The following is a 22387-nucleotide window of genomic DNA, read 5'->3' as shown; positions in this document are numbered from 1 at the left end:
GTTTGGCTCAGGGTGTCCCCTCTGAGGGCTGGGGTCACCCGGAGGTCCCTTGGGGGTCCCATGCACCTCCTTCCTCCCCTCCTACCGAAGTCCAGTGTTCACCCATTCCCCCCCTACTTTGGCACTTTGGGGTCCAGACCGAGCTCCCCACCCTGGGGGGACACCCACCCCTTGTGACATGACAGAAGCCCCTCACCACAGGTGCCACCGCTCTGCCGTGCCCCCGTGCCTCAGTTTCCCCGCCTCTAGGACGGAGGGTGGCTTTGCTGTCTGCTCGCTGGCTGGCAATGGGACCCTCCCGGTGGGCACGGTGCCACCTCCCCCGCGCTCGCCCTCCGCCCTGTGCCCGCCTGGCGCAGGTGGGAGCGAAGCGGCAGCGAAAACAACCGAGGAGAGGAAAGAGGAAGAAGCGGCGGTGAGAAGCGGCGGCGGCGGCGGAGGAGGAGGAGGAGGAGAAGGAGGAGGAGGAGGAGGAGGAGGAGGTGCTGGCAGCCCCGCGGGGCTTTGCGGGGGCTCAGGGCATCCCCGGGCACCCATCGCAGCCCCCCAGGTGCCCACCCCGAAGTTCGAAGTTCGCCGGCATGGCCAAAACCGCCTGGCTGCGCTGCCGGGTGCTGGAGGGGAAGGACCTGCCCGCCAAGGACCTGTGAGTGGCTCGGGGGGCTCAGGGCCCCCCTATTTCCCCCAGACCCACCGCGAGAGATGTGGCGGGGAGGGGGCGCTGGGTGCTCTGCCCTCCCTGGGTGTTCTCTTCGTACAGTTTTGGGGGTGTCTTCTAGCCCCCATTACCCACAAAGTGGGGGTCTGGGGTGTGCAGGCACTGCCAGCCCTCCCCCATCCCCCAGGGTGTATGAGCCCCCCAACCCCTTCACCACCCTTTTCGTGCCCCCCAGCAGGGTGGGCACAGAGGATCCCCCAAAACCTGGGGGTGACACTGGGGGGGGGGGGGGGCACAGCCCCTACACCCCCACGCCTTTGTGGGGGGGGGGGGGGGGTGATCGGGGGGTGCAGGGAGGCCCCCGCCCGCTCCTGCCCCGGGGACACGGCTCAGCGGAGCTGGCAGTCCCGGGCACCTCCGGATGTGCCAGCTTGGCACCACCGGCCGCTCCCAGGGCCGGGCAGCCGGGAGCGGGGCCGTGTCCCTGCCTCGGGGGGCTCTGCCGCCGGGGGGTGCCCCACTGCGGGGGGCTGAGCAGAGCAGGCGATCTGCACAATGCTGGGGTGCCCGGTGTTGCTCCCAGCGTCCCCAAACCCAGCTTGGGGGACGGGGAGGAGAGACCCCCCCCAGCAGAGGGGGTCGGGGGGAGCCACTCCCACTTCCCGTCCTACGGCAGGGACAGAGACTGGAGTCACGTCCCTCATCCATCTCGAGGTCTCAGTCCTTGAGGAAGCACCTCCTGGGGATTTGGGGCTCCAGCAGCGCCCCAGGGCCGGCACCCCTCGCTGCTGCTCCAGCTGCCATAACCCAGCAGAAAGGGGCTTTGCAGGGAGCGGGTGGATGGCCCCTGGATCCGTCCCTCATCTCTCTATCCTGTTCTCCCGGTGGAAAGGGCCAGACCGGTGTCACCGTGGCACCGTGGGTGTCACAGAGACTCGGGCTGGGCTGTGCTGCTGGACAGACAGTGGTACCCACGGGTGGGTGGCACAGGGACACTGCGATGGCTCGGGATGACCCCCAGCAGGTCCCTCAGCTCAAGGAGAAAGGGGATGTCCCCATCCCGGTGTCAGCAGGCCCAGGCTCAGACCGGGCAGCTCAGCTCACCCCGGGGCTGGTGCCTCACTGTTGGGGTCTGAGGCCCCCAGGATGGGGGGATTCCCGAGTGGGGGCTGACCCTGGGCACCCCCATCCCCTGCCCAGGTCTGGCTCCAGCGATCCCTACTGCGTGGTCAAGGTGGACAATGAGGTGGTGGCCAGGTACGGGGACACTGTCCCACACTGGGAGGGGACACACAGGAGTGGGGGATGCTCCCTGGGGGGACAGCTACCTCTGCCATCCCGGCAGGACAGCCACCGTGTGGAAGAGCCTGAACCCTTTTTGGGGTGAGGAAATCACGCTGCTTCTGCCCCGTGGATTCCACAGCCTCGCCATCTACGTGCTGGATGAAGACACCATTGGGTAGGGGGACAGCATGGGCAGGGTGGACACTGGGGACCCCCCGAGAGGTGGCAGGTCCCCAGCAGTGTCCTGCTGTGTCTGTTCCTCACAGGCAGGACGATGTCATTGGCAAGGTGTCACTCAGCCACCAGCAGATCTCAGCCGAGCCACGGGGTGAGGGGGGGGCACAGTGGGGTGGGGGACAGCGGGACCCAAGCTGGCACCATGGGGTGCCCACGCTGTCCCCCTCGGCAGGCATTGACAGCTGGCTCAGCCTGGCACCTGTGAGCCCCGACCAGGAGGTGCAGGGTGAGATCCACTTGGAGCTGCAGGTCCCTGAGCGGGGCCACCCACGGGTGCTGCGCTGCCACCTCATCGAGGCCAGGTGGGGGGCTGGCAGCTCCGGGGGGCTGCCACCACCACGGGGTCTTATTTTTGACAGGAGGGAGGAGAGGAGGGGATGGGGACAGTGGTGACACAGCGTTTGTCCTCCCCTTTCCACACTCGGAATGATCCTCGCTGCGCCAGGCTGGGGACATCAGCAGTGCCAACCCACGTGTGACAATGCCATGGGGGATCAGTGGGGAGTGTGCTGCCATCCCTGCTTGGGGACAGGGACACAGGAGCACCAGGGTTTGTCCCCAGCAGAATGGTTGGCTCTCACGCAGTGTGTTTGCCCTTTGGTTTCAAAATCTGGGGAAACTGAGGCACTGCTCAGGCTGCCCGTCTGGGTTTAGGGGTGCAGATGTGTGCCCAAGTGTGTGCACGCGTGTGAGCGTGCATAGGGACACACGCACGGTGACACACACACACACAGCTGACAGATGGAGCAGCCAGCAGAGGCAGCATCCCGCTGCCATGGCAACCAAAGCGGCTGCCACGGCAACAGGATGGCCATGGGGACAGGGTGGCCATGGGGACAGCCAGGAGGGACGGCATCAGCCCCACTAGGGACTGGAGGAGGAAGGGCTCCCTGGAAATGGGGACACGATCCCCCCAGCATCCCCTGGCTCCTGCTGGCTGCCCCGTATGCCCAGGCGAGCTGGCACAAAGCGGGAACGTGGGGCTGCAGGGACCGTGAGGATGGGGACAAACCCTGCTGACCCCACGTCCTCACAGGGACCTGGCCCCCCGGGACGCCTCGGGCACCTCAGACCCCTTTGGCCGGGTGTCGTGCTGCGGGCACACGCTGGAGACAGCCGTGAGTCACTGCTGGGTGCTGAGTGTGGCGCCCGGTCCCCTACGGACCCAGAGCCTCGGGCACCGTCGGGCACCTCGTCCCTTTGGCCACCAGTCCCGGTGCCCCGCAGGTAGTGAAGAAAACGCGGTTCCCGCGCTGGGATGAGGTGCTGGAGTTCGAGCTGCCAGAGGGGGAGCTGGGAGAGGCTGTGCTGAGCGTGGAGCTTTGGGACTGGGACATCGTGGGCAAGAACGACTTCCTGGGGCGGGTGAGGACCTCGGGCCACACCCGAATGGGGCCTGGGGGCACCTCTGCACCCCCCTGTGCGGGGTCTGGGTGACCACAGGTTAGGACCCACCGGGATGGGGGCAGTGCCACATGCAGACCCTGCATGTCCTGGGCTGTCACCAGAGGGAGGTGCAGCACAGGGGACTGGCACATGTCCCCTCACCCATCCAGACCCTGCCTCTGTCCCCCAGGTCGAGTTCTTCTTGGACACCCTCTGCCCAGGCCCCACCAGGGGCTGGTTCCATCTCCTGCCCTTCCCCAGCACCACCGAGGACCACGGGTGAGTGCAGGCAGAGGGGACAGGGGGTTGTGACCAGGGCAGCACGAGGTGGCCCCCATGGAGGACACAGGACCCACATGAGCCCCTGTGTCATTGCAGGGGACAGCTGGGTGCCCTGAGGCTGGCAGTGAGGCTGCTGGAGGACACGGTCCTGCCCTCCCACCACTACCAGCCCCTCATCCAGCTCCTCACCGAGCCCATCCTCTGCCCAGCCCAGGTGGGTGCTGGGGCTGCGGGGAACTTTGGGGTGACCACCCCAGTGTGGAGGCCCTGCTGTGCCCACCCTGCCCTCCCAACAGAACCCCGAGGGCACAGCCCTGGCTGTCCTGGAGGAGGTGACCTCAGGGGAGAGCCGGCAGGACGTGGCCACCAAGTTGGTGAAGCTCTTCTTGGGCCAAGGGCTGGCTGTGCCCCTCCTGGACTACCTCACCAGCCGCGAGCTGGCCAGGACCAGTAAGTGCCCAGGGCCACCCTAAGAAACCCCAAGCCAGGGTCGCTCCAGATCCCCATGGAGAAAGAGTGAGGACACCAAGGGAGAGACAGGAAAGGTGCCACGTGTCCCTGGGGCTGGGCACACCAGGGACAGCTGGGACATCGCCCTGTGCCCACCTTGCCGCAGCCTCTATGCTCTTCCAGCTGATCCCAACACCCTCTTCCGCTCCAACTCACTGGCCTCCAAATCCATGGAGCAGTTCATGAAGGTGAGCATGGGAAGGGACACCTCCCTGCTGTCCCAGCAGGGCATCTGGGGACAAGGACAGTGCCTTCCCACCCCTTGCAGGCGGTGGGGCTGCCCTACCTGCATGAGGTCCTGAAGCCGGTGGTGAACCGCATCTTTGAGGAGAAGAAATATGTGGAGCTGGACCCTGGCAAGATGGAGCTGAGCCGGGGCAGGTGGGCACAGGTGGATGTCTGGGAGGGGCACAGGGCACCTGGCATGTCCCTGTGTCCCCTGCAGGAAGGTGCCACCTATTGCTGCTGAGTCCATGGGTCTGGCCAGCTCAGTGCCCCGTTTCCAGTGTCCCTGACCCAGAGGTGTCCCCACAGGAGGATCTCCCTCAGAGGGTCCCTGTCGGAGGTGCAGGTGCGGGAGAGCAGCCTGGAGCTGCTGAAGGGCTACCTGGGGGACATCCTCGATGCCATCGTGGGCTCGGTGGACAAGTGTCCCCTCCCCATGCGGGTGGCATTCCAGCAGCTCCGCAGGCGGGTGGAGCAGCGATTCCCCTCGGCACAGCACGAGGTGGGGCCCGCGGCGGGGCTGGGGGTCTGCACAGCCCCAGGAGCACCACGCCAAGCTCAGAGCTGTGCCTGTCCCCCGAGCTGTCCCTGTCCCCCTCCAGGAGGTGCGGTACTTCTCCATCAGTGGGTTCCTCTTCCTTCGCTTCTTCGCTCCTGCTGTGCTCACCCCAAAGCTCTTTGGGCTGCGGGAGCAGCACGCGGAGCCCGGCACCGGCCGCACGCTCCTGCTGCTCGCCAAGGTGGGGACAGCACGGGGACACCATGGAGGGGTGGGGACACCAGGGAGGGATAGGGACCCTTGGGAAGCATGGGGAACATTGGAGAGGGACGAGGACACGAGGGAGGGATGGGGACCTTGGAGAGGGATGGGGATCCTTGGAGAGGAATGGGGACACCAGGGAGGGTGGGGACCCTTGAGAAGAGATGGGCACCCTTGGGAAGGGATGGGGATCCTTGGAGAGGGATGGGGACACCAGGGAGGGGCGGGGACCCTTGGGAAGCATGGGGACATTGGAGAGGGATGGGGACACCAGGGAGGGATGAGGACCCTTGGGAAGGGATGGGAATCCTTGGGAAGGGATGGGGACCCTTGGGAAGGGATGGGGATCCTTGGGAAGGGATAGGGACACCAGGGAGGGGTGGGGACCTTGGAGAGGGATGGGGACATTGGGGAGAGGTGGGGATCCTTGTGAAGGATGGGGGACCTGAGGCGGGATGAGGACCCTGGGGAGGAATAGGAAGCCTGGGAATGGATAACGACCCTGGGAAGGGATGGAGACACTGGGGAGGGATGAGAACAGAAGGAGAAGGTTGGGGAGGGATGGGAAAGGATGTGGATCCTTAGGGATGGACAGGGATCTTGAGGTGGGATGTGAACTCCAGAGAGGGATGGGAACCCTTGGAGAGGGATGGGGATCCTTGGGGATTAACAGGGACCCATGGGGTGGGTGAGGGACCTGCAGAGGGATGGGGACCACTGGGAGAGACAAGGATTGTGGGGAGAGCTGAGGAGCCCAGGGAGGGTTTGGGACTTCAGAGAGAAACCCCAGGGAGGACAGAGACTTCTGTGAGGGATGTGGACCCTGTGGAGAGATGGGAACCCACAAGGAATGGGGAGGCCAGAAAAGCAGGAGACCCGGAGGAGGGACAGAAACCCCAGGGAATGATGGGGACCCCAAGCACGGCAGAGCCATTCCTGTCCCTGTGCCACAAACCATGGACTGGCTCCCTCCTTTCCCACTTGAGGCCAGTCCTGCCTGTCCCCAGGCTGTGCCACCACAAGCTGGGCACAGCACAGGGGCAGAACTTGGGTCCCATCACCCCTCCAGCTGCTCCACTTTTCCCAACCCTGAGCCCTCGGGGTCAGGGGGAGCAGCCAGGGTGGCCCAGGGGGTGACACAAGCAGGGACACAGCAGTGTGACCCCTTCCCTGCGTGGGACAGGCTCTGCAGAGCATCGGGAACCTGGGGCTGCAGCTGGGGCAGGGCAAGGAGCCGTGGATGGCCCCGCTGAACGCCGTCCTCCTGCCCAGTGTCACCCGTGTCCGGGCCTTCCTGGATGCCCTGGTCACCGTGGGTGAGCGGGGACACAGGGCAGGGAGGGGACATTGCTGGTGCCAGGTCAGTGGCACCACCCTGGTGCTGCCAGGAGCACACTCGGGCCATGGGAGGTGGTGGCACTTGAGGTGACACCGCTTCCTCCCTGTCACGGCTGCAGTGGGCGAGGTGCCAGTGCCACAGGGACATTGCCAGCCCTCGGCCACCATCAAGGAGGGTCCCCTGCACACCTGCCCAGAGCTGGGGGTGGCACTGCTGCCCCGCTTCGCCTTCAAGAAGAGGCACTTCAGGCTCAGCACCCAGGCCCTGGCCTATGCCAAGGTGCCCCAGGGGCAGGTGGGTGCTGCCCTGGACCCCCACCCTGTGCAGGTTGCACAGGGCTGGGGAGAAGGACATGGGCACAGATTTTGGGGTGTTTTGGGGTCCCCAGATATGGTGCTGCATCCCTGTGGAGTGAGTGGGGGATATGGATGTGGGTGCACAGATTTTGGGGTGTTTGGGGATATCCAGGTTTTCCATGGGTATGGATAGTGGATATGGACATGGGGCACAGATTTTGGGGTGTTTGGGGTTCCACAAGTTTTCCATAAATATGGGTCATGGATATGGACATGGGCACAGATTTTGGGGTGTTGGGGGGTCCCCAGGTTTTCTATGGATATGAGTAATGGATATGGACATGGGCACAGATTTTGGGGTGTTTAGGGTTCCACAAGTTTTCCATGGATATGAGTAATGGATATGGACATGGGCAGAGATTTTTGAGGTGTTTGGGGGTCCCCAGGTTTTCCATGGATATGGACATGGGCGGAGATTTTGGCGTGTTTGGGGTTCCCCAGGTGCTCGGCTCCATCCCAGTGGAGCAGATCCGGGCAGTGGAGCAGGTGGACAGGGGCACCTTCCAGCACCCCCACGTGCTGCAGGTGGTGGCACAGGATGGCACCGGGCAGCTCCACACCACCTACCTCCAGTGCAAGGTGGGTGAGCCCACCCTGCCCCAGAACCCCAAAAGCCCCAGGAACCCCCCCCCACCACCACACCCTTGCCCCCCACCTTCCCCTGCACCAGCCATGGGACAATGGGAACGGTCCCAAATCCAGCTGTGCCCAGGCTGTACTGGGAGCACTGGGAGTACTGAGGTGCAGGGGCTAACTGGGTATACTGGGGAAGCTGGGCTGTCCTACCCTGGCTGTACTGGGGTCACTGGGGTACCCTGGCTCCTGCAACCCCATCTCCCTCACCTCCTACCAGGCCACCAAACCATCACTCCTGTCCCCCATCCCTGGTGCCCATCCCTTCCTCCTCCCTCCTCCTCCTCCTCTCCCCCTGCCCTGGCAGTGCCCTCGGGGGTGTCCCCGTCCCTGCTGTCCCCTCAGAGTGCCCTGGAGCTGTGGCAGTGGCTGTGGGCGCTGCGCCAGGCCACCAGTGCCAACAGGGACATGCTGCCCACGTGCCACCCCGGCACCTTCCGCGCCAGCCGCTGGACCTGCTGCCTGCAGCCCACCCGTGCCGGTAGGACTGGGGGTGCCCTGGGCTGGGGGTGCCCGCCAGGGGGGTGTGGGTGTCGCCGTGTCCCCACTGCGGTGCTTGGCAGTGCCCGGGTGCAGCCGTGCCCACGGCGCCGTGGTGCTGGGGGACTGGAGCAACCTCGGGGACCCCGCGGTGGCAGCACAGAGCCTCTATGGGCACCTGCGGTGAGCCCGGGCACAGGGGGGCACTTTTGGGTGCTGGTGGGCAGGGTGGGATGCTGCTGAGGGTCCCTGTCCCACAGGCTGGTGGGGATTGGGGGTCCCGAGGGTGAATATGGGGGCCTGAGGGTCCTTTCGGGGGTGGTGGGCAGGGTGGCAGCGTGCGGAGGGTCCTTGTCCCCAAGGACAGTGAGAGTCGGGGGTCACGGGGTCCTTTGGGTGCTGACAGGCATGGTGGGACCCCGCTGAGGGTCCCTTCCTGCAGGGTGGTGGTGACCAGGGGTCCAGAGGGTGGCACAGGGGTCCGGGGGGCATTTAGGTGCCAGTGGGCAGGGTGGGAGTGTCCTGAGGTCCCTGTCCCCCAGCACGGTGGGGGCTGGGGGTCCCGGGGTCCTTTGAGTGCTGGAGGGCAGGAAGGGTGTCCTGAGGGTCCCTGTCCCGGGGTCCCTTGGGTGCTGGAGGGCGGGGGGCTGTCCTGAGGGTCCCTGTCCCGGGGTCCCTTGGGTGCTGGAGGGCAGGGGGGTGTCCTGAGGGTCCCTGTCCTGCAGGGCAGCGCTGGCCGGGGGTCCCGAGGGCGGCGCGGTGGCCGGGCCCCCCTGCCCGGGCCAGGCAGGTACGGGAGCCCCGGGGGCACTGGGGGGACATGGGGCCCCGGGGTGGGGGCTGGCACAGGCTGGCAGAGCCCTGCGGGCACCACAGGGCACTGCTCCGGCTCCCTCCACGAGGGGACAGCAGATACTCGCGGACAGCGGACACGGGGACACGGGGACACGGGGACACACGCAGTCCGGGGGCTGGCGGGTGGTGGGGCACGGGACGGGTGCACCGGGAGGGGCTGTGGGGACACCACGGATGGGTGTCAGGGGTGGATGCGGGGCTGTGGGGAGGAAATGCCCGCGGGTGGGTGCCAGGTGCGGGTGGGTGCCACAGGTGGCACTGACCCACCCTGGGGTGCAGCGGGACCCGCTGGGGACAGGCTGCAGGAGGTGCTGCGAGACCTGGACATCGCCCACGACGCCTTCGCCCGCCGCGACGAGACCCCAGAGCCACCCCCAAGTCCCCTCCCTGTCCCCAGCGTCCCCCCCTCGGCCCAGCCCGGGCGGGGCACAGAGGGGACGCGGGGCCAGCAGCCCGGCACGGGGTGTATTCCGTAACACAGAGATGTACATGGCACCGGCTGTGCGCGGCTCCTGGGGCAGCGGCGGGCGACACGGGTGACACGGGTGGCACGGGTGACACGGGTGGCACAGACGCGCAAAGAGGCCACGGGTAGAAAAAGACCACGACGCTATCGCCACGAGAGCGGGGCGAGCCGGGACGGGCGGACAGACAGACAGACAGACAGACGCACACGGGGACACGCGGTGGGTGGCACCGGGTGGCCCGGGACGGGGGACGAGCCCGCCGGGCGGGGCTGCGGTGAAGCGGCGCAGGCGGCGGCGGCACGGGCGGGGCACGGGGGCCGGGGCAGCCCCGAGCCCGGCCTCAGTCCTTCAGGGTGGCCTCGGACACGCCCTGGGCCAGCAGCTCGGCCAGCACGTTGTCCAGGTAGTTGGGGTCGGGGTAGCCGTGCCCCGTCAGGTTGGAGCCGAACTCGGTCTTGTGGTGGATCTCGTTCCACACCACCGTGTCCGACTCGCCCGTGGTGTTGGAGGTGCCGATGGTGAAGATGAGCCGCCGGTCCCAGGCCACGATCAGCAGCTTCAGCACCTGCGGCGGGCACGGCCATGGCTCACCCACCCAGCACCCCTGGCACGGCTTGGCATGGACTGGCACAGCCACTGGGCATCCTCACCCGGCCTGGCATGGACTGGCACAGCCACCAGGCATCCTCACCCAGCCTGGCAGGGACTGGCACAGCCCCACGGCAACCCCAGCACAGCACAGCCTCAGCCCCCCCAGGGTGGGATTCAGCACGGTGCCCACAGGATGCCACCTTTCCTTGTGGTACCCCCCCATCCCATCCCAGTGCATCTGCAGCCTTCCCATCCCATCCCATCCCATCCCATCCCATCCCATCCCATCCCATCCCATCCCATCCCATCCCATCCCATCCCATCCCTTTTCTTCCTCACCCTCTCCCATTCCTTCCCATCTAATCCATTCTCCTTCCCTCGCACCCCATCCCTTCCCATTCTATTCTCCTCATTCTTTCTGTTCCCATCCCACCCCATCCCATACCTTCCCTTCCCCACCCCATCCCACTCCCCATCCCATCCATCCTCTTTCCACCCCATCACTTCCCATTTTGTGCCATCCTATCTCATTCCATCCCTGCTATTCTTTCTCTTCCCATCCCATCCCTCCCATCCCATCCCACCCCATCCCATTCCTTTCCATCCCATCCATTCTTCCATCCCATCCCACCCCTTCCCATTCTATTGTGCCCATTCCTTCTCTTTCCATCTCATTCCAATCTTTCTCTTCTCATCCCATCCCATCCCATCCCATCCCTTTTCTTCCTCACCCCATCCCATTCCTTCCCATCCCATCCATTCCCCTCCCATCCCTTCCCATTCTATTGTCCCCATTCCTTCTCTTCTCATCTCATTCCATCCTTTCTCTTCTCATCCCATCCCACCTCATTCCCAACCATCCCATCCCTTCCCATCCTATCCCACCCTTACCTATCCCATCCCATACCTTCCCTTCTCCATCCCATTCCACTCCCCATCCCATCCATCCTCCTTCCACCCCTTCCCTTCCCATTTTGTGCCATCCTATCTCGTTCCATCCCTGCTATTCTTTCTCTTCGCATCCCTCCCATCCCATCCCATCCCACCCCATCCCATGGATCCCATCCCATCCCATCCCATCCCATCCCATCCCATCCCATTCCTTCCCACCCCATCCCATCCCATCCTATCCCACCCCATCCCATCCTATCCCACCCCATCCCATGCATCCCATCCCATCCCATCCCATCCCATCCCATCCCACCCCACCCCATGATCCCATCCCATCCCATCCCATGGATCCCATCCCACCCCATGGATCCCATCCCATCTCATCCCATCCCATCCCATCCCATCCCACCCCATGGATCCCATCCCATCCCATGGATCCCATCCCATGGATCCCATCACACCCCACCCCAGTCTCACCTTCCTGCCCTTCTCGTTGTCGGGCAGGTAGCAGTGCCGTGGGAAGCCTCGTGCCGTGAATTTCTTGCCGGGGTTGGGATGCTCCGGGCCCTGGGTGGGTGTGGGGACAGGAGGTGAGCGGGGACACGGGGACACGGGGCAGGGTCACCACCCCGCCGGGGTGTCTCCCTCACCTGGATGCCGGTGGGGATGTCGTAGACGATCCGGATGGTTTTGGAGTCGGTGTATCCCGGGAGGGAGTGGGGGATGAGGTGGAACTCCATCTTCCCTGGGGGCTGCGTGCCCGTCTTCTCCCCGTAAATGGCCTTACAGGTGGGGCACTGCAGGCTCCCGTCCTGGGGGCACCGTGGGGGCCTCAGGGGTGGCACCCACCCAGCACCCACCCAGCAACACCTGGACCCCCCCACCTGGGATCCCCCCAGCATTCAGCCAATGCCCACCCAACACTCACCTGGACCCCCCAGCACTCACCCAGCAGCACCTGGACCCCCCAGCACCCCCTAACACCCACTCAGCACCCACCTGGACTCTCCAGCACCGACCTGGACCCCCCAGCACCAACCCAACACCCAGTACCCACCCAGAATTCCCCAACACCCACCCCTGCCCCCAGCAGGACCCCACCGATCACCCACCCAATGCCCACACTCACTCAACCTCCCCAAACCCACCCAGCACCCAGCCAGCACTTAGCTGGAACATTCCAGAACTCCCCAGCACCCACTCAGAAGCCCTCACATCTACTCAGCACCCACCTGGATTCCCCAGCACTCCCCAACACCCAGTACCCACCCAGAACCCACTCAACACCCCCCAGTACCCACCCAACAACCCACCCAGACCCCTCCAACACCCACCCAATACCCACCCAGCACCCACCTGGAACTGCCCAGCACCCACCTGGATTCCCCAGCACTCCCCAGCACCCACCCAGAAGCCCTCATACCCACCCAGCACCCACCTGGATCCCCCCAGCACTCACCCTACAGCCGGAACCCACCCAGAACCCACTCAACACCCCCCAGCACCCACCCAACACCCACCTGGAACCCCTCAGCTCCCTCCAACACCCACCCAGCACCCACCCGGACACCCCAGCATCCACATGGATCCCCCCAGCACTCCCCAACACCCAGTACCCACCCAGAATCCACTCAACACTCCCCAGCACCCACCCAACACCCACCTGGAGCCCCTCAGCTCCCTCCAACACCCACCCAGCACCCACCCAGCACTCACCCAACACCCACCCATCACCCACCCAATGCCCACACCCACTCCAGCACCCACTCAACCCCCCAAACCCAGCCAGCACCCAGCCAGCACCTAGACAGAACATTCCAGAACTCCCCAGCACCCACCCATCACCCACCTGGAACCCCCCAGCACTTCCCCACTCACCCACTGCCCACCCAAAACCTACTCAAAACCACCCAGTACCCACCCAATAACCCCCCAGCCCTCCCCAGCACCCACCCAACACTCACCTGGAACTCCCCAGCCGCCTCCAACACCCACCCAGCACCCCTGACACCCACCCAGCACCCACCTGGACTCCCCAGCACTCACCCAACACCCAGTACCCATCCAGAACTCCCCAACACCTACCCAGCACCACCTGGACCCCCCCAGCACCCCTGCGGATCCCCCCAGCACACACCCAACACCCACCTGGAACCCCTCAGCTCCCTCCAACACCCACCCAGCCTCCACCCAACACCCACCCAGCACCCACCGAGCCCCCCGAGCGCAGGCAGCCCCGGGGGGGGGGGGCTCTGACCTTGTTGCCGTTGTTGTACATGGCCAGCAGGCACAGCAGGTGGTACATGTGCCCGCACTTGCCCAGCTTGCCCACCAGCTCCGGCTTGATGCCCCTGGGGCTCAGCACGCCCTCGTAGCCGGAGGAGGTGACCAGGCGCTCCATGCAGATGGTGCAGTCCTGCCGGCAGCGGCATCAGCACCCGGGGCGATGATGAGGGCTCACCCCCGGCCCTGCCCGAGCCCCCCACTCACCTCGTCCGGGGGGTTCTTCACCTTCTGGATGTAGCGGCGCACCACGTCCTCGGGGGTTTTACCTGAGGGCGATGCCATCAGAGCCTGCCCGCGGTGCCACCACCCCCCTGCCACGGGACACGGGCACGGCCCTGCCACCCCCGCCAGCACGGCGGGGACACGCGTGACAAAGCAGCGACATCACCCCCGCAAACCCCGGGGCTGCCTCTCTTCCCCCTCCGTGTCCCCTGACCCCGCAGGGACATCGGGGGCTCCTTACTCTTCTTGAGCTGCTTCTTTTTGGTTTTCCTGCAGATGCCGTTGACGCCGGGGACGGGTTTGATGTCGCTCTTGCTGACGGGCGGGGGGTGCAGGATGGGTTTGGGGGCGCGGGTCAGGCACACGGGCAGCCCGGCGGCGCACATGAGGATCCCCGTCATCCCTGCGCCGGGAGAGGGCCTGGCTGTCCGTCTGTCCGTCCTGCCCACCCCCTGGCAGCGTGCCCCGCTCCCCGCCCGCGCTGTCACCCCGGGGGACACCCGGCGCTTACCTGCGAGCGCGGGATGGACGGGGCCGGTGCCGTTCAGGTTCTTCACCGGCAGCGCTGGGACCCTGCACGGACACGGGACAGGAAGGGGCTCAGCAGGGCTGGCAGGGCTGGCACTGTCCCCTCCCCGCACGGCATGGCCCCAGGCAGTGTCCTCCCCACGGGACACAGGGCAGTGTCCGCTGGGGGCTGCTGGCACTGTCACCAGGCACTGTCCTGCCCACAGGACACAGGGCAAGGTGTCCCCTCCCCAGCTTGGAGGGCTGCTGTCCCATCCCAGGGGACTGTCACCCAGTGCCACCTGCCCATCTCTGGGCACCCAATGTCACTGCTGGCATCACGGTCCCCCTCGACCCAGGGTGGAGACCTTGTCAGGGCATCCCGATGGTGACACCCGTGTCCCCCACCCCCCGCGGGGACGCGCCACCACTCGTGTGCCCCCCAGGGACCCCCACCCTGCTGGGTGGCAGCAGCAGGTGGCACCAGTGGCACCATGCCCAGGGCAGCATGTGGGGAAAGGAGGGGACATGGGACAGGGAGGGAAGGGAAGGGAAGGGAAGGGAAGGGAAGGGAAGGGAAGGGAAGGGAAGGGAAGGGAAGGGAAGGGAAGGGAAGGGAAGGGAAGGGAAGGGAAGGGAAGGGAAGGATCACAGGGATGAGTTCAGCAGTGCTCAGCCCCACACGAGGGCGTTTCCCTCATTCCCAAAGCTCCTGTACCCACACCAAGGCCCAGCCCCTCTTCCCTGCCCATATGTGTGTGCCAGGACAGGGACAGGGATAAGGACTGCTCAGCCCAGCACACAGAAGTGAAAGCAAGATGTCAGTAGGGGAAGGAAATGTGCCAGGAGCTGCTGGGGGCTCAGAGAAGCCACCTGTCCCCCCTGCCAGCCCCGAGGGGACACCAGGCCAACCCACCATGGGGCACAGCCATGGAGATGTGGGTGCCAGGACAGGGACAGGGACACCCACCAGGACACAATTCCAGGGGTCTGCTCGCCCACCTGGACCCCCTGGTGGATCAGCACGGAAGTGACACCGGGGCTGTGACCCCTCCCCACAGCTGTGCCCTCCCAGGGATCTGCCTGGTGGCATCGGGCCAGGAGCTGGGTCACACAGCCCATGCTGGCCTTGGGGACACCATTCCCCTGGGACCAGGCACTCCCTGTGCTCCAGCTGCCATGGATAGCATGGCACAGCCTGGCACAGCATGGCACGGATCAGCACATCCCCTCTGCAGGGATCCAAGCACCACCAGGACCATCCGGGTGTCTGTCCCACCACCCAGGGAGGTGACACAGTGCCACAGGAGCTGGGTCACACAGCCCATGCTGGCCTTGGGGACAGCGTTCCCCTGGGACCAGGCACTCCCTGTGCTCCAGCTGCCGTACATAGTGTGGCACGGCCTGGCACAGCATGGCACGGCACAGCATGGCACAGATCACCACATCCCCTCTGTAGGGATCCAAGCACCACCAGCACCACCCAGGGTGGGGACCCTGGGGCTGGAGGTGACGCAGCGCCCCAAGAGCTGGGGCTGCCTGCAAGGGGACAGCAGGGTCCGAGCCACCCCCATCACCCCCTTTGTCCCTCTGTGTGCCCATCCCCGCCTCGGTGACACCCGCCTGTCCCCTCCCCACCCATCTTACCCGGGGGGCACAGCAGCCCTGGCGCCCAGCCCAGCCCCGCGCTGCGTCCCGGGCCGGTTGAGGTTGTTGAGACCGGGCAGCGCCGCGCTGGGCACGCCCTGCCCGGGGCCGAACCCCGCTCCGGACACCCGCAGCCCTTCCCCCTTGGCCGCCACCACCGCCGGTGTCGCGGTCCCCGCCGGCCACAGCGCTGCCCCGGCGAAGGTGCTGCTCTGGCGGACGGCGCCCGGGTAGAGCTTGCGGCGCTGGGACGCCAGGATGGCGTTGGAGGCGGCGCGGGTGCTGTTGACCAGCAGGCACTGGGGGCACGAGCAGGACGGGGTGCCCGTGCTGGCGCCCACCGGCCAGGACTGGGATTTGGGGATGGAGCCCATGGTGAGCGGGTAGGCCAGGTCCATGCGGCGCCGCAGCCGCCGCTTGCGCTGCGTCTGCCGGTTCATTTGGGACATGCTGCTGAAGTAGATGAGGTAGCAGAAGCCCAGGGAGGAGAGGTCCAGCCAGGGGTGCTGCTTCTCGTAGGCGTTCTGGATGGTGATGCAGATGTCCATGTCATAGGGGGTCCAGGAGTTGTTGTCGTTCTCCCACTCCCACACGATTCCCTTCCCCGGAGCTGAGGAGGGGTCGTAGAAGTTCCTGCGGACGGGGCGCATGGTCCCTGGGGACACAAACAGGGGGGGTGACACCACTAGGGGCACCTTCAGACATCCCCGTGTCCAGCTTCCAGCCCGGCATCCCGCAGGGATTGGGGTACAGAGGCACCTTGGGGTGCAACAGCCACTCTGTCCCTTCGCTAAAATCCCCATTGCACCCCAAAAGTGCTTCCCTAGGGACAAATCCAACCCCCAACCCGCCATGGGTGACAGTGGCTCAGACTGCCACCCCTCGGGATCATCCTCCTGGATGTCCTGGGAAGGGCAATGCTGCTCAGCAAATGCGGGAAATGGATTTGTGGAGAATTCTCCAAGGTGAGAATTCAGAATTTGTATAGAATTCTCTCGCCCTTCACATGAGACTGAAAATAGAATAAAAGTTTTTTTTAAAAGCCTCTCAGTTACCCCATCTCTGGGTCAGAAAAGGGCATAATCCAACAAATCCTTGTGCTTTTCCCACCTTTTTTCCATCCCTCTGGTCCAAGCCCTTCCCCACCCTCCCATCCCCGTGGCCATCCCGGGGCAGGGGAAGCATTTCCCGGTCAGGACAGGTTTCCTGACAGCTGCTGGCTCTGGCAGTGACGCAGCCAGGGATTGTCCCACACGGCCACATCCCGGCCCCTCGCCGCTTGCTTGGGATGGAGCTGGATCCCGCAGCCCCCTCCGGAGCTCTGCAGGGCAGGGGGAGGCATCGCAGCCTCTCCTCGAGTGCCCCCCGCACGGGGCCTGTCTATCCCCTCGCCGGCAGCGCTTGCCCAGCTCGATTAACGGCGCTAATTAACGGTCATTAATCACCGGCCGCATCAGGCGGCAGAGCCAGGCCCCAGCTGCCGCCGAGTGCTGAGGCAGCTCCGCCGGGGCCCGGGAGGGGAGCGGGGGGGCCCTGCAGCCCCGCATCCCAAATCCCACATCCCACATCCCACATCCCACATCCCACTGCTGCTCCAGGCCACCCACACCCACTGCCCCACTGCCCTCCAACCCCACACCACACTGCCCCACTGCCCTCTACCCACTACTCACTGCCCACTGCCCCCCAGCCCCACTGCTGGCTCCAGGCCACCCCCACCACACTGCGCCCTCTCCTTTGCCCTCTGCCCACCCCCCTCCAGCCCCACACCCCACTCCCCTCCACATTCCCCCACATCCACGTCCTGTATCCCACCCCAGTTCCCAGCCCTGCCTCCTTGCCTCCATGTCCCCCATTCTGCTGCTCACTCTTGTCCAAATCCCACATCCTGCCCATAAACACATCCCGGACCCACTGGTCCTTGCAAATACATCCCACATCCCCCTGCACCTCACATCCCACACCCAAACTCCACATCCCCTGCCCCTCACATCCCTATCCCAAACCCCACATCCCCTGCCCCTCACATCCCCATCGCAAATCCCATATCCCCCTGCCCCTCACATCCTCATTCCAAATCCCACATACCCCACCCCAAATCCCACAAAATGTCCCTCACATCCCCATCCCAAACCCCACATCCCCCTGCCCCTCACATCCCCATTCCAAATCCCACATCCCCACCCCAAATCCCACAAAATGTCCCACACATCCCCATCCCAAATCCCATATCCCCACCCCAAATCCCACATCCCCTGCCCCTCACATCCCGTATCCCCCAGAGGATGAAGGACCATCCCAAATCCCCTTGGCACACACAGCTCCCAGTCCCCAAGGGCCACCAGCTGTTCCCAGCTGTCCCCAGCTGTCCCCAGCCCCCTCTGCCAGCCATGCCAGAGCCACAGGGCCAAGCCAGTGTCCCCAGGGCCACCGGGAGGGGCCGCATGTCCCCGCTCTCAGAACGGGGTCACCTCGTTTCTCTTGTCTCTGGGTTTCTCTGTCCCCAGGCACTGCGCGGGCCAAGCCCCCAGGTCCCCAGCCTCCTGCCAGCCTTCCCTGTGTCCCCATGTCACAGCAGGCACCAGGAGCACCCTCAGCTCAGGGGCCCCTCTTGTCCCCGAGCACCACGAGCCGTGTGGCAGCCTCCAAACCCTGGGCCCCATCCAGGGGAGAGATGATGGACACAGATGGACACAGGGATGGAGACCACAATGCTGGGGACAATGGCTGTGTCCCCTGCCATGACACCCCTGGGGACATCGAGGTCCCTCTCTCAGCATCCCTGTCCCCAAGCCCTGCTGGCACAGGGACTGTGGTACCCAGGGACATCCTGGCAAGAGTTGTTTTGTCACCCCAAATCCATTGGTGGCCCCACCACGGGCACAAGTCCCCAAGGGTTACCCACACTGCGGCCATGGGATGTAATGCCAGCTGCTGTCAGAGGATGGGCCCTGGCCAAAGCTGGCAGGAGGTGGCACGGGGACAGCCAGGGTGTCCCGGTGGCTCCCGCAGCTCTGAGTCAGCACAGACCCTCCGGGTCAGGCCGGTGTCCTCGCTGACTCAGGGCTGCAGGTGCCAAGCTGGCCTTTGCCAAGTCTGTGACCAGCTGGGGATGGATTCAGAGCCAGGCTGGATGGCAGAGGCAGGTGGCACCTCCCTGCTTCGGTCCCATCTCAGTCCCCAGCCCCACATCGGGGTCACCTGGCTTCACTGGGGACTGGGAGCGGTGGCATCAGTGGCCAGGGGAGGGGTCACAACCACGGGGGTCCTGCTGAGGGTGTCCCCAGGCGGGTGCAGGGGGTGTCACCTGAGGTGTGGCAGGTCCCCTGCCTGCTCTGCCTGTCCTGGAGCGGATCCTGCCCTGGGCAGGGATGCAGGGATGGGCAGGAATGCACCCAGGACAGCACATCCCCCACAGCACAGCCAGCACGTGCTGGTTTAATGGGTCACACTGTGACAGGGACACGTTTAATGGGGTCTGGGCTCGGTCCCAGTGTGGGATCAGCTCTGATTTCCCACAGGATTCCTGGCCTGGATGTGCTGCAGCAGCACCAACCAGCAGAGCTGCAGCCATCCCAGGGCCCAGCACTGCTCCCAGGGCCCAGCTGGGGCCTCCCCACTGCCCTGGGCATGGAGCAGCTCGGAGGGGAACAGGACAGGACAGTGGGATAATGGGACACAGCACAGCACCCACAGAGGGGACAGGGCATGGGGGTATGGGGACGTGTCCCTCTGGGATGGGGGTCTGTGGTGGATGGGAAAGGAAAGGGATGGAGGAGCCTGGAGGGGCCCATGGGGGCACTGGAGCCCTGGAGAGTGAGGGAACAGATGGATGGACAGATGGAGGGAGGGATGGAGGGATACAGGAATGAAGGGACAGACAGGCAGAGATACACAGGGAAGGAAGGAAGGAAGGAAGGAAGGAAGGAAGGAAGGAAGGAAGGAAGGAAGGAAGGAAGGAAGGAAGGAAGGAAGGAAGGAAGGAAGGAAGGAAGGAAGGAAGGAAGGAAGGAAGGAAGGAAGGAAGGAAGGAAGGAAGGAAGGAAGGAAGGAAGGAAGGAAGGAAGGAAGGAAGGAAGGAAGGAAGGAAGGAAGGAAGGAAGGAAGGAAGGACAGATGAAAATATGGCAGGATAGAAGGACAGAGAGAGGAGGGAGGGATGTGCCAGTGGATGGATGGATGGATGGATGGATGGATGGATGGATGGATGGATGGATGGATGGATGGATGGATGGATGGATAATGGATGGAGAGAGAGGGAGGACAAAGGCTGTGTGGATGAATGGCTGCACGGACGGACAGACAGATGGAAGGACGGACGGGTGGCTGGATGCCCCTGGCTCGATGCCAACCCCTTACCCGTGTCCTGCCGGAACTGATGCATGGACTGGAGGTCGATGACGTAGGGCGCCAGCTGGACATCGACCTGTCCGAGCACCACGCTGCCGCGGGCGTCCTCCTTCAGCACGTTCTCGATGTGGTGGCACACGGCGGCCGAGTAGGGCCGCCAGCGCCCGTGCTCGTTCAGCCACTCCCACACCACCACGCGGGCCACGTTCTGCGGGGGGAAGCCCAGGCCCCCCGAGGCCAGCATGGCCCCCGAGCCCTGCCGCGCCATGCCCGGGCCACAGCGGCTCAGCCCCGCGCTGTGTCCCCGCACGGGGACGCGGGGCTCACCCGGGGCCCCTCCGGATCCTCCTGCGGAGCTCAGCGGGGCCGGCGCTGCGGGGCTCTGCAGGGGCGGGTGCTGCCAGCCGGCTCCCCGAGGGCCCCGAGCCGCCCGGTCCCGCTGCCCCTGGGGCCATCCATCACCCGGCACAGCCTCCCCGGCTCTTCCTCCTCCCCGCGGTGCTGCTTGGCAGGGCTCGGGCTCCAAAAAGCCACACCAGGACCTCCTCGCAGACTGCGTCGGCTCGAGGATGGCGGTGTTCGTGAACGGCGATGGGGACGCGCAGCCACGGTGCTGGCCCCAAGACACCCACTCCTCCTCTTCCTCCTCGTGTCCTGCTGCTCAGCCCCACGTCCTCGGTGGCTCCGCGGCTGTCCCCGCCGCCCAGCACTTCACCGGTGGCAAGCGAGGGGGGTGTCACCTGCAAAACAGGGCCACGGCGCGGGTCACCCCGGGTACCGCCAGGCGGGTGGCAGCTGGGGACCGTCCCCACCGCCCCGCCGAGCCCGAGGGCAGCGAGGCCGCGGCGCCCGCAGCCCTGGCAGCGCGGGCTGCTTGCCAACCCCGGCCGGCTGCCGGCCTCCGGCGTGACAGAGGGGACAACGGGGACAGGGGGGGACGGGCCACCCTGCTGACGGCCCTGGGGGGCGGCCGGGGGTCCCAGGAGCCCGGGGAGCCTCATCGCTTCCCGCGCTGGGGCTTTGGGTGCCGGGGAACCCGCGGGCCCTGGATCCCGCTCCAGCCGCCACTGATTTATGATCTGCACTGCAGGCATCGGGCTGGGGGTGCTCCCGGCCCCCCCGAGCCCACCCACGGCAGCCCCCGGCCCCACGGCGGTGGGAGGGGGCTCGGGCTCGGGGGGATTCGCCGCACAAACAGGCGGCAGACAGAGGGACGGCCACGGCCGGGCGCACACAGACACACTGACACGGAGAGACACGGGCACACGCGCTGGCACACGCACAGCCGGTGACACGGACAGACAGCGGGACCGACAGGGGGGAGCCACGGCAGCACAACAACCCCCCCGCGGCCACACGCGCGGCTCCGGCTGGGCTGTGCTCACACGCACCGCGCACCCCACACGCGTGTGCGCCCGCCGTGACCCCGAGCACCGAGCACGGGGGGGGGGGGGGGACCCTCACCCCAGCCCTGAGCCCCTCCGGGACCGCGCGGTGGGGGCGATCCCGGGGGCCAACAGCCCCCCCAAACCGGGCCCCGGCAGCTCTTACTGGAGAGGGAGGGGTGGAAAGACCAGGCCTGGCCCCCGTGCACGGTGTCCCCCCCCCGCCGCACGGCAGCCCCCCGGTGCAGGGTGCCCCGCCGGTGGCCGGTCCCCCGCCACGCACGGCAGCCCGCAGGATGGATGCACGGCCCCCCGGAGCCCGGTATCCCCGGGCACGGCAGGCTCTCCCCGCTCGGTGCCTGTTGTGTGCCCCCCCGGCGCACGGTCCCCCCCATGCACGGCAGCCCCCATCCCTCCGGAGCACGGTGCCCCCCAGGCACGGCAGCCCCCGCGGTGCCCCGTCCCCCCACGCCGGTGCCCGGTTCCCCGCGATGCACGGCAGCCCCCAGCCCGCCGGTGCCCGGTCCCGCCGCCCCCCGAGCCGCCCCCCCGCCCCGCCATGGCCGCCGCCGCCCCGGCCGAGGCCCCCGCCCGTTACCTCCGGCGGCCGCAGCCGCACCGGGACCCGCGGCCGCACCGGGAGCAGCGGCGGCGGCGGCGGGAGCGGGCGCGGGGCCGGGCGGCGGCAGCGCACAGGCAGCGCCAGGCAGCAGCCACCGACACCGGCACCGGCGGCGCGCACGGCCGCGGGCACACGAGCCGGGAACGCGCGTCGGGAACGCGCGCCGGGGAGCGGGGGCACGCACGGGGGAGCGGGCATTGGGATCGGGAATATGTACGGGAAACCGGGCATCGGGATCGGGAATATGTACGGGAAACCGGACATTGGGATCGGGAATATGCACGGGAAACCGGGCATCGGGACCGGGATCGGGAATATGCACGGGAAACCGGGCATCTGGATCGGGAATATGTACGGGAAACCGGGCATCGAGACCAGGATCGGGAATACACACGGGAAACCGGGCATCGGGAT

The 22387-nt window shown here is 66.1% G+C and overlaps 2 protein-coding genes across 3 annotated transcripts; one reads left to right on the top strand and one right to left on the bottom strand.

Moving 5' to 3' along the window:
• Window positions 1-416: 416 nt before the first annotated feature.
• Window positions 417-9500, top strand: RASAL1 (RAS protein activator like 1). 2 transcript variants are annotated; one of them, XM_066561986.1, is made up of 21 exons: window positions 417-646; window positions 1859-1915; window positions 2004-2117; window positions 2209-2270; window positions 2352-2481; window positions 3216-3297; window positions 3407-3544; window positions 3756-3844; window positions 3944-4061; window positions 4144-4297; window positions 4481-4545; window positions 4626-4738; window positions 4892-5084; window positions 5185-5322; window positions 6526-6702; window positions 6800-6975; window positions 7479-7616; window positions 8016-8151; window positions 8234-8333; window positions 8881-8940; window positions 9285-9500. In XM_066561986.1, exons 1-21 carry the CDS (start codon window positions 582-584, stop codon window positions 9479-9481), a joined length of 2502 nt encoding a protein of 833 aa, XP_066418083.1. In that variant the 5' UTR covers window positions 417-581; the 3' UTR covers window positions 9482-9500. The 2 variants fall into 2 exon arrangements, with proteins under 2 accessions (XP_066418083.1, XP_066418084.1); XM_066561987.1 differs by having other exon boundaries at window positions 420-646; window positions 6526-6658; window positions 8876-8940.
• On the bottom strand, window positions 9457-22062 carry DTX1 (deltex E3 ubiquitin ligase 1). The gene is made up of 10 exons (XM_066561988.1): window positions 21950-22062; window positions 19976-20706; window positions 15617-16271; window positions 13974-14035; window positions 13704-13865; window positions 13445-13506; window positions 13212-13370; window positions 11605-11766; window positions 11432-11521; window positions 9457-10037 (listed from the first exon to the last, which is right to left on the bottom strand). The coding sequence occupies exons 2-10, from the start codon at window positions 20232-20234 to the stop codon at window positions 9813-9815; spliced, it is 1836 nt and encodes a 611-aa protein (XP_066418085.1). The 5' UTR covers window positions 20235-20706; window positions 21950-22062; the 3' UTR covers window positions 9457-9812.
• Window positions 22063-22387: the final 325 nt, after the last annotated feature.

This window comes from Molothrus aeneus, chromosome 18 (assembly GCF_037042795.1).
Source record: "Molothrus aeneus isolate 106 chromosome 18, BPBGC_Maene_1.0, whole genome shotgun sequence".
NCBI lineage: Eukaryota > Metazoa > Chordata > Aves > Passeriformes > Icteridae > Molothrus > Molothrus aeneus.
The sequence above is the reverse complement of the archived record's forward strand: the minus strand, read 5'-3'. Positions and strand labels throughout refer to the sequence as shown.